Consider the following 12,683-nt stretch of genomic DNA (forward strand, 5'->3'; position numbering starts at 1 on the left):
AGCATGGCTTGTGTTACAATGGTGTTCCTTTACTGTAAAAGATAGTTAAAATGGATGTAATATTGTAGCAGTTAAATTTCCTCTTTTTCTCACATTTTCCCCGTATTTTGTGTGTTATTTTTTATATTTTCGCAATGAAAACGATGTTTTCCAAGACACGATGAGGTCACGATAGCGGTAGTCACTTCATCCGGCCCTATCTAAGCCCTTTGTAAAAACATGATCTATATAGCTACTACCTCAACATTTTTTTTTTCTAAATTAGTTACTTAAATTGATTCTTCTTGAGATACCGATATCGACCTGTGAAATAACTCTCATCTAATTTTTTTTTATTTGATTATTTGTGTTCCCTTTATCCATTTATTGATTCGAAGTTGTTGAAATCGACGATATTGAAGAAATCGATTCAACCATTTTTTTTCCAAATGTTTATGTTATATAGTGATTCATCAAGGCAATTTTGTTTCTCATGGTTTATTTGTTTAAGCTGTCGATATGGACTATATCCATTCGATATCGACACTTTAAGTTGTTTCTTTCTTATTTCGTCTAGTTTACTTTAGTTTAGAAATTGTTCGATGTAAAGCCTATATTGTACGACTTCGGATAAAACTTTTAAAAAAGTTTTAAAAAATGTGTGATTTCAGTGAATTGACTATGACTATTGAAGATATAAACGATATCGAGTCAATATCGACAAATTATGTTCCCAATGTCCATCTGCTTAAATGGTCGACACAGACAATTTAGGTCACACTGGTTCATCTGTTAAAGATATGACATCATTGAAATCGAAATCGGAAACTAGTTATGTCATGAAGTTCGTCAATAACAATTCGATTTCGCGACCTTAATACCCTTTCCATGATCAAAGTTACATATGTTAACCTAAAATCTAATTCGAAAATGCTTTATTTTGCAAATAATGGATAGATTTCTGATACATAATCATTTAAAGGGGAACTAGCTACGAGATATATAAAAAAATCTAAAGTATGACTTTTTTTTTGTTTAAACATTAACGATAGTGAAATAGTGAAATGTTAATTCGATTTTATCATCCAGTATAATTCAATGTTGTCAAATTAAACTAAGAAACATTGATAATGAATAATTCCCTTGCAAATGAATAATTCGACCTCATTGAATCCGTATTCATGTGAACTTCGATTAATCCCTTAACCTGAGATGTATAACGCATGGATAGTGAGTGTTTAGTTATTTATGAATGTCAACATTGAAAGTTGAACGCAGATAAATCATTTGATTCACTTGTTCGATCCACAAAATCTCATTTCTATAAAGGGTAAAAACAATGATTGATATATATTTTTAATTTATTATATGAAATTAAACCGACCTAGAAAAATCCAACTGCACGAGTTAACTTTCTATTTATATATATATATCTATGTTTTATCGCTTATATATATATGACTCTTGAAGGTCTTCGGAGTTCAACTCAATAGTTAATAAGATGGCGTGAACACTAAAATACACACGAAACGAAGATACTTATTATCGAGCCCATGCCTTGAAAATGGTTTATTTTATAATTTGAATAAATGTTTTACATGATTATAAATCAAAAATGAGAATTTGAGTCATATCGGTGAACATGAATTTGACAGCTAGTGCCCCTTTAACGGAAATTAAGTACAGGGTACATGTACTAATAATACGCGCAAGTCACTATATGAATTTCTTTAATAACTTTTGCGAGATTTAAACCTTCTCAATGTAAACAACAAAATCATGTATTTTGTGAAAAGTGATCTATCAAAAATACTGAACTCCAAAGAAAATTCAAGATTGGAAGTCCCTTATCAAATGGCAAAATCAATTAAAAGCTCAAACATACAAAACGAATGGAAAGCAATTGTCATATTCTTGACATGGTACCGGCATTTCCTTATGTAGAAAATGGTGGAAATTAATATTGGTTGTATGGCTAGTTAAATCTCTCACTTGTATAACAGTCGTATGACATTCCATTAATATTGACAATGTGTGAACAACACAAACAGACATAATAGGTAAAAATGTAAATAATGAGTTCAGCTTTTTATAAACATAATGATGTGGTTATATTGATATAGTGTAGAAATCTTTATCGTGAAAAGACTATACTTTTCGGCCAGACTCAAAAAAGTATCAATTTTGAAATTGATGTCAAACGGTTTGTTATCGTCTGAAAGAACCTGGACTTTATATATATATATATATGTTATCGTACAAAGCTAAATAACTCTATCATCACTTTGAAAGAAATATCCCAAAATTCGTTATACGTGTTGTGCAAAACAAAATTAAATCATGCTCTTTCAAATTTAGTTGTTTGTATATTTTACATTCTGAGGAATAAATCTGTAAAACATATATTGGTTATTAAATAACTACCTATTGGAACTATTATTTCCTGTTTCTGTTTCTTTAATAAATGACGTTTTCTTAAAAATAGACAGTTAAAATTTCGTTTTTATTAAATAGTGTTTTGGAACTGAGGGCGATAGACAGGTTCATGACACTAATGGAGTAGGTTTATTTTTACTGTTGTGTATTCAGATAATTGTATTCTTGTATATATTTATTTTTATTTTTATTGCTTGTCATTATGGGTGTAATTTTACAATAAAAATTTATATTAACATATTTCTAAGTCATATCTGGAATGGTATCCCTCAAATGTTATTTATTTATTTCCTCGGTTTATTCCGTTGTATGTGCAAATGATACAGCATACTGCATGGAAGGGTTTAAAGAATGAACTCTTCAAGCATGTCCCCGAAAGAGAGATATGTAACTATAACAGAAACATTTATAAATACATTAGGACAGAAGTAATACGAATGATTAATCTACAATGGTAAAATAGACACTCAAGTTTTTATGTATGTATAAATAAAATAAATCATGTAATATGATTCTGTACACTACAAAATATAATATATAACAAGTCAAAAAGGGTACAACATCACCATTAAATAACTATAAAATATACAAATATTAGATATTTCGGATAACAGATATCCTTCTTCGGTAATTGCACAATGACAAATGAATCATGTCAATTCAAATTGAGACTCTATCAAAATCTTGATTTATACAATTTAAGCGAACGCTGGAACAATTTTAAAATTTCCAAACACACCGCAAAGACTACAGAAATATGCCAAAAATAAAAATAGTTATTTACGATGTGAAATGGCACAACTCTAGATTTCCAAAGGTTGTGACAGTTGAGATGTTATAACTGCATTGAGGGCAGTCCTCAAACAAAAAAATCAAAAATGTCCTAACCGATCCAAATAAATTATATATAAATAAGACAACGGTAGGGCAATTACAACAGAAACTACATATTTAAGCCTCCCAAACGAATATCAGTCTAATAATGATTGAAAAAATAAGTATTGTATAATGAGGTAAAATAATTGAATGTGGCAACGTACTTATACATCATCCCGAATCAATGAAAACCTGTAATTTAAACTGTTATTTTAAAAATAATTTCGAACTGTAAAGCCAGTACTAAATCCGGCGTTGTTTGAAACAGGTAGTCACAGGAAAATGGGGGACTCGTTCTATGTTTTTTCATTTATACCCTCTGGGGAGACTGTCCGTAACTTTCTTATCCAAAATCTTTCCCGAGCGACTCTGTCGACCTTCGACCAACCCTCGTTGTGGTCTATGATCGTGGTGGTAAGGATTTTGAGATCAGCTTGTGTGTGTCCAGGTGATCTCAAATGACGACTTACGGGTAGGTCGGGCTTGCAAGTGTAGTCACTTCGATGACCATTCATGCGTTTGTTAAATGGCTGCTCTGTCTCGCCAACATACTGCATGCCACATCGACATTGAAGGAGGTATACAACATTCTGGGTTTTGCAAGTTACATTGCAAAATATAGTGTACACAGACCCAGTCGAGTGGCAAGTGAATGTTTGAGTATTCAGTATTTGTTGACAAGTCAGGCAACGTCTGTTACCACATGACTTGCACCATCCTGCAATTGAACAGCTTTTAACAAATAAGTCTTTCAGACTTGCTGGTCTCCGAAAAGCTAAGACAGGAGGATTGGGAAAGATCTTGGATAATTTAGGGTGTTTGGCAATAGTTTGCCAATTGGCACGGATCAAACGTGAAAGGTTATTAAAGGCTGGATTGTATGTAAGCAAACCCCTTATCTATGTCCAATTTCTTATAACCTCGTTTTATCAAACATCCGCGAAGTTCCTGTAACCGTTTCGTGACAGCCTCCTCAGAGTCACGAAACGGTTACAGGAACTTCGCGGATTTTTGACAAAACGAGGTTATAAGAAATTGGACATAGATAAGGGGTTTGCGCGCGCTAACAATAACAGCCGCAATGACCTCTTACAGTACAAACGGAAGAGGCGCAGCAAAATAGTCCCGTTTGTTCTTACATACAATCCAGCCTTTAATAACCTTTCACGTTTGATCCGTGCCAATTGGCAAACTATTGCCAAACACCCTAAATTATCCAAGATCTTTCCCAATCCTCCTGTCTTAGCTTTTCGGAGACCAGCAAGTCTGAAAGACTTATTTGTTAGAGCTGACGTCTCCTCAAATAAAAGCTGTTCAATTGCAGGATGGTGCAAGTCATGTGGTAACAGACGTTGCCTGACTTGTCAACAAATACTGAATACTCAAACATTCACTTGCCACTCGACTTGGTCTGTGTACACTATATATTGCAATGTAACTTGCAAAACCCAGAATGTTGTATACCTCCTTCAATGTCGATGTGGCATGCAGTATGTTGGCGAGACAGAGCAGCCATTTAACAAACGCATGAATGGTCATCGAAGTGACTACACTTGCAAGCCCGACCTACCCGTAAGTCGTCATTTGAGATCACCTGGACACACACAAGCTGATCTCAAAAACCTTACCACCACGATCATAGACCACAACGAGGGTTGGTCGAAGGTCGACAGAGTCGCTCGGGAAAGATTTTGGATAAGAAAGTTACGGACAGTCTCCCCAGAGGGTATAAATGAAAAAACATAGAACGAGTCCCTCATTTTCCTGTGACTACCTGTTTCAAACAACGCCGGATTTAGTACTGGCTTTACAGTTCGAAATTATTTTTAAAATAACAGTTTAAATTACAGGTTTTCATTGATTCGGGATGATGTATAAGTACGTTGCCACGTTCAATTATTTTACCTCATTATACAATACTTATTTTTTCAATCATTATTAGACTGATATTCGTTTGGGAGGCTTAAATATGTAGTTTCTGTTGTAATTGCCCTACCGTTGTCTAATTTATATATAATTTATTTGGATCGGTTAGGACATTTTTGATTTTTTTGTTTGAGGACTGCCCTCAATGCAGTTATAACATCTCAACTGTCACAACCTTTGGAAATCTAGAGTTGTGCCATTTCACATCGTAAATAACTATTTTTATTTTTGGCATATTTCTGTAGTCTTTGCGGTGTGTTTGGAAATTTTAAAATTGTTCCAGCGTTCGCTTAAATTGTATAAATCAAGATTTTGATAGAGTCTCAATTTGAATTGACATGATTCATTTGTCATTGTGCAATTACCGAAGAAGGATATCTGTTATCCGAAATAATTAATATTTGTATATTTTATAGTTATTTAATGGTGATGTTGTACCCTTTTTGACTATATATATATATATATATATATATATATATATATATATATATATATATATATATATATATATATATATATATATATATATATATAGATTCCACCACTGCATCGAGTGTGATACGATATTTATCCACTCGAGACAGTTAAATTTTCAAATTTAAAACGCGAGGCTCGAGATTTGGTGGTGGAATTTGTTTCTCTAATGATTTTCAAACAATACGCAGGCAAACTTATTGCCTCTTTGCGACTGATCTGCAAAAAAGATGTGTTCTTTCTGAGTGACGTCATCAGGCATGGTCGCCTTTTTTCATGCCGTCACAATAGGAAATTCAGAGGAAAGCAAGAATATTCGAAGTCATAATCGGATTTTAACCAATGAAGAACTGAGATCAAACGAACCACACGTTGATTAAATGTTTTTTATGCAATGGGTGCAGAAAAGGATAAATTGACCAAGAATTAGAGAAATATATATATATATATGTTTGAAAATGTAACCTCTCAGATATTAGCGTTTATTTATCAGTCTGGCGCCTGTAACTCAGTCATTTGTTGCTGTATATAATATTTGATTATCATTTATTGTTTTTTACACAAATCATGACTATTTCTTTTTTGAACTGTTTTAAATTGTCGTTTTGCGATCTTTCATAGCTTGCTATGCTGTATGGCTTTTGTTTATTGTTCAAAACCATACGATGACTTATTCAGTCTGTTGATTAATTCTACGTTATTTTGGTCTCTAGTAGAGCGTTGTCTCATTTTTATTCATACACATCTTCTTATAATTTACACAAATTGATCAACCTAGTTCTTTTTCTATGTTGCATAATTATAGGGAATACGGTAGTATTTAATTTTCCCAGCATTATGTTGGCCTTTTGTGTACCCAAGACAGGTGAAGGAAGTCAAATTATTTATCTATGAATAACTGCAGTGTGTATATTTACAATATAAATTTTGAAACCTATTGAAATATTTTCTAGAGAATTATTCGAAAAGACTTGCAAAATTTCATAAATTTGGTGCAAAATGACGGTGGGCATGGATAATATAAACAAGCTCCGTTGGAAGTTGGTCATGATACTATTTGGCTTTAATTTTAAAAACACAATAATAAAGTACTAACACAACATATAACTGTTTTATCCAGGTATATTGTCTTGTCGCCTATGGCAGAATAAATAGTACCGTTTTCCCTATAAACTCATACTAGCTGTTCTAAATGAATTTTATGATGACTTATTATTATAGACATCATCTATATTGCGGATCGTTAATTTTAAGAATAATGCTAGGTTTTTTTCAATCTTCTCAAAAAGCACATGTACAAAGTATGTCACATATGAAAACAGGAACAAATCTGGACAAGCTTTGAAGAACTACAGGATTATGTAAATGCTATCAACTGACGAGAACTTGTGCCGTACCGGTGTCGTCTATGATGGTATTTATCGACGGATCCTGGTTGTCAATAGATTTTTTGGATAATGGGCAAAATAAAGATATGTTCCGTTTCAACATCCTTTGCTTATTTATGTTTTAAACTTTGAAAGTTCTTCTCGGAGGGTAATTAAAAACAAGTTTCTATATATATGCGCATGTTGTTATCTTTGAATTGCTACAAAAACTGTTCCTGTACACATCTCACAAGGCAGTGGTTTATAGCTGTAATGAAACACTATTTCTAATACTGGTTAAAACAGTATTTAGAATGTAGTCAATGTTTTGAAAAATAAATATCCGTGGCCCCTGAGTTCAGGTTCATGTGGACCCTATGGCTAAAATGGCCGTATTTTCACCTCAAAATTTACTCCGAGTACAGACAAACCTGCGCATCTGTAAAAAATTTCAGGCATAGCATGCCCTAGATAAAAAAATTTCAAATATGTTTTATGTTTTAGAAAAATAAAAACTTACCAGGATTTTGCCGTGCACTTTTTTTCATTCCTCCAGAAGGTGCCAAAATAAACTAAGTTGGGAAACAGGTTTGAGAACTTCCCCACAGATAATAATTGAAGTGAGCAGTATTGATTGACATGGACATTAGATGGACAATAGATACATGACAATAATTGGTTATTTAAACTGTATACCTGAGTGGACCATATCAAGGTAAACTCAACTGTTTGTTAACTTTATCATCTTCTGCAGGGACGAAAAAAAGTGTACGGCAAAATCCAGTTCAGTTATGAATTTTCTAAATCATACAATGCATTTGAATTTTATTTATCTAGGGCATGCTATGCCTTAAAACGTTTCCAGATGCACAGGTTTGCCTGTACTCATAGTAAATTTTGAGGTGAAAATACGGCCATTTTAGCCATAGGGTCCACATGAACCTTAAAAAGAATACAATCTGGCAGTGTGGGAATATAAAGGAACAACGAAAAAATATAATTGTAATGTTAAATGTGTACCGAAATATTTAATTATTGGTATGTAATGGGTAACAACATATTTAATAACAATAACTTATTACTCGGTGACAGTAACGAAATTATAAAAAACAAAATGTGGTGTTAAATAAATTGAAAAAATAGCGTTTTGTCAGTCTAACTAGTATATGCACACATATGTCTCTACGAATATTAATTTTGATAATTAAAAACTAAGCATCTTGATCTTTGGTTAACACTATAGTATTAAAGAAAATAAATACATGATATTTACCAACAGCACGTATAATTTACCTGTCACAACCAATGTCGATTTACCTGTAAATTGATGAAATGTCTTCTTCGTGTGTATGTTTTTTTGCTACGAACTTTAATCATGATAGAAGAGTTTTTCTTTGTATTTGAATGTTTACGGAAGTGTTATTTAGGTCAATATTTAGTTCGATTTTTATTTCACGTTGTCTATTGTAAGTATACGATTTATAGAAAAGCAATTGCTCACAGGAAAGAAAGATTATCGGTCCCATTATGAAATACATGTTCGTTGTATATTGACACGACGTATTTAATGTCACAGAATGATATAGAAAGGGGAATAATAAATAAAACAGCTGTCAGAATATTGAAAAATACCGTCTTATTTACACTACAGGCTGTACCGGGACCTCAAGTTGTGTAAAGTGCTAGAATGTAAACTGATTGAATTAAGTGTAAACAATGTCGTGAACAGCTTTTATTGGTGCATGGTTAGAATAGGCCTTGAAATTGATATTTTTTATTTAAATGGTACCCAAAGTCTAAATAGTTTTTTATCGAATCCGGGGGTCGATTAGTCCAAATAATTATAACATCTTGAAAGGCTATTATATTTTTTCTTTGACGCCCCAAAGCAAAAATTTAAAATAACCTTCCAAAACGTCATAATTATTTGGACTAATCGAACCCCAGACGAGCATGTCAAACATGTTCACTAGAACGATTCTAACTTAAACATGTTAAATATTCTCATCCTAATTAGGTGGAAATTGCATACAACTACACATTAATGTTTTAAGAGTAGACTGAAATTATTTATATTAAAGAAACTAAATTCACATCATGTACTCTTTTTATATGATATGCATCTAGATAAAAGCATGATGATTCGTCTTTAACGGTTCGCAATAGTTCGAATCTGGGCTCAGAGAATCTGTGATGCTAATTTCGATGCTTCGTGTAGAAAGTGCCTCACTCTCTGCACACAAAGAGCTATCACAACACGGTAACCTACTGATTGTTTAAACGGTTTCGTCCTCAATATTCCTGAAGTATTGTTCACTGGACTTAAACATACAACAATCTATTACTAGTATATACTATTTATATCACTTATGTAACACAGCGCACTTTTGGACAAACCCGGATCTTATATTTGATAAATTTTTTGCATGTTCTGTGATTGTCTGTTAATGTGTCAAAATGTACGTTGCAAGATACTGGTGTTACTTTAAAACGTACTCCACCCATTTTTAAACATTTTTCAGTATAAATTAAAGCTATGTATTGATAATGTGCGATATCTTAAAGGAAATATAAGAAAGAAGATGTGGTATGATTGCCAATGAGACAACTCTCCACAAGAGATTAAATGACACAGAAATTAACAACTATAGGTAACCATATGGCTTTCAAGAATGAGCAAAGCACATACCCCATAGTCAGCTATAAAAGGCCCCAAAATGACAATGTAAAAAAATACCAACGAGAAAACTAACGGCCTCATTTATGAACAAAAAAATAATGTAACACATAAACAAACGAAAACCACTGAATTACTGGCTCCTGACTTGGGACAGGCACATACACACAGAATGTGGCGGGTTAAACCTGTTAGCAGGATCCTGATTCTCCCCCTAACCTGGGACAGTGGTGTAACAGTACAACAAGAACGAATCATAAAAATCAGTTGGAAAAGGCCTTACTTATCCGATGGATATAAATACATATACTACAAATACAAGTGGACTTGGAAAAGTTTATTTTATTATCTCTTTTATTAATATTGCAATGATTATGCAGTGCGATTATATCTAGCCTAGGAGAAATAATAGTCCAAATCTCGTAAAACTGTAATGTGTTTTGTCTAGCGTTGCATTTTGAATGATGCTGTTCGACGTGTAACGAATGTAGGGGATTCTTTGTTTCTGCGAAATATATCCATTTTGTTTTCCCCTTAATGGATTTTTGTGCCAAAACAGCCGCGGAATATTTTTGAATTAATTAAAAATTCACACCATGGAAAGAACGGCAAACAATAAAGCTAATCTGGTAGATTAACAATGAGAAGTATCAAAAAGTAAATCAAGTCCTGGTGTATGTCATTTATTTAGTTTACGTGTTTACTGATTTTTTTTGTCTTGAATGCAAACTATAAAATTGAACGTCATATTTCAAATATCAAACAATTACTTTATTTAGATAAAGACAAGTAACAAAATGTCTTCAGAAAATCTATTCTTCAGGCCGTTTATATATGTAGCCGACTATATGGTCTGGGTTTTAATTATTGGTAAAGGCAATATGTTTGCCTATAATTGATTACATCCACTTCATTTGAACTTTGGTGGATAGTCGTCTCTTTGGCAATCATACCACATCTCCTTATTTCCTTATTTTTATGTATCTTCAGGTGAATAATACTGCTGCAATGGTCTTTCCAAAGACGGGTGGTAATTTCATGGAAAATTACGTTGAGAAAAGATTAACCACAATTCACAACACTAGTGAACAATCGGTGAAAAACTACAAACAAAAAGTAATAACCTTTTTTGTTGGACTTTTTATTATCGTCACTCTACCTTACATACATTTAGGTAAGTTCTTATATATAGTGTTCAAGTTAACATACCGTCAAATAGTTTAAAGTTCAAACTTTTTTGATAGCTTTTATAGGGAAAACGGTAGATCTACTATTTATTCTGCCATAGGCGACAATACTAACATTTTCTAAAAATAACACTTTTTATAATAAAAAGTTGGATAAAACTGTTATGTGTGGTGTTAGTACTTTATTATTCTGTTTTAAAAATTAAAGCCAAATAGTATCATGACCAACTTCCAACGGAACTTGTTTATGTTATCCATGCCCACCGTCATTTTTCCCCAAAAAAATATGAAATTTTAGAAGTCTTTTCGAATAATTCTCTAGAAAATATTTCAATAGGTTTCAAAATTCATATAGTAAATATACACACTGCAGTTATTCATAGATAAATGAAAAAATATATTGTACCCTTACATCCAATCACAGCGCTCCTAGGTCGACTTCCTTCACCTGTCTTGGGTACACAAAAGGCCAACCTAATGCTGGGAAAATGTAATAGTACCGTTTTCCCTATATTTCTATATTATTTGCTAACTATCTCATTGACGTTTACCCACACCTCCTTGTGTATATCACAGATGAGGGGAAGTGATGCAAAATATAAAAATTTAAATAAAGCTAATACTAACAATGACTACTGCCCTTTTCTCGATCTTGATATCTATATCATTAAATTATTTCTCATTTCATGTTGCTTTGGCATTTTATACCATATTATGGTTTGCTCATTGTCGAAGGTCGTACAGTGCTTAAATAGTTGTGTACATCATATTCCTTTGATTTCTGATGAATAGTTGTTGCATTAACAATCATATCACATCTCATTTTATAATTCTTATAGTCTTAACATTATATGTGTTTTCTAAGATCATTGAAATTGTACAATTTAAAGATTGTTTCTCTTTTAATTCAAGATTATTTGTTTTCTATGACAATTTATTGTTCCATGATGCATAACATTTCTTAAATCCTATTGATACTTTAATGTTTGTTTTCAAATAAAGAATAGCAGTGAACTCACGACGCTCTATAACCAACAGCGTCAGAGAGAAATTAATTCCGTACAAAACATGCTTTCACAGCTAAAGTTAGATTTTAAAATGTAACACAGCATTTCATCAAGTTGTGTAGATTGAATTTGATTTAAACCAATTGCTGCTTTTCAAATTTCGTGAGCAATTAAGAATATGACAATTTCAATTTTAGATATTTTTGTTGTTTCATCTTTCAATAAATTGTTTTTATTTGTAGTTGTATTTATAAAGAGACAAACGTGTCTCAAGCACATTGTCTCAAGTTGAAGATAGATGAATTATTACATGTAGAAACAATTGTTGACCGAGTATCATTTTAACTGTTTTAAGTTCTTATGTCTCTCATGCTTCTATATTCGAAATTTGTTTTTCTGTCTATCCAGAATACAGATGTAGAAAACTAATACTAAAGTCTTGGGGAAAAGGATTTACTTATTAGTTGTAATTGTCTTTAAACTATCCTTCAGTAACTGCGAGGCCTCTTATGTTGGTTCTCTGTGTTTTTGTCTTTATATTAGTTTGTTTCGTGCCAATCTAATAGTCAAATTTACAATTGATTTTTTCGTTTGTTTTTCTGATTTTTCTGTTGCACCACTATCCCAGGTATGTGGAGGGTTGATATAAACACTCCGTCACATTATAAAATATATTCTCATGAACATGAAATTTGAAGAAATTGTGTGGTAAATAATTTTATAAATATTAAGCAATACGCATACCAATAACATA

At 32.4% G+C, this 12,683-nt stretch overlaps 1 protein-coding gene across 2 annotated transcripts in view; it reads left to right on the top strand.

Annotated features, from left to right (window-relative positions):
• Positions 1–12,683, top strand: part of LOC143067379 (uncharacterized) — a 39,376-nt gene that overhangs the window by 17,682 nt on the left and 9,011 nt on the right. The window contains exons 1-2 of one of the 2 annotated variants that reach the window (XM_076240604.1): positions 8,414–8,524; positions 10,726–10,909. In XM_076240604.1, the coding sequence (XP_076096719.1) occupies positions 10,744–10,909 (166 nt within the window). In that variant the 5' untranslated portion in view covers positions 8,414–8,524; positions 10,726–10,743. Of the gene's footprint in view, positions 1–8,413; positions 8,525–10,725; positions 10,910–12,683 lie in introns of those variants that run through there. The other variant, XM_076240602.1, reaches the window with a different exon arrangement.

The sequence above is a fragment of the Mytilus galloprovincialis genome, chromosome 3, assembly GCF_965363235.1.
Source record: "Mytilus galloprovincialis chromosome 3, xbMytGall1.hap1.1, whole genome shotgun sequence".
Taxonomy (NCBI): domain Eukaryota; kingdom Metazoa; phylum Mollusca; class Bivalvia; order Mytilida; family Mytilidae; genus Mytilus; species Mytilus galloprovincialis.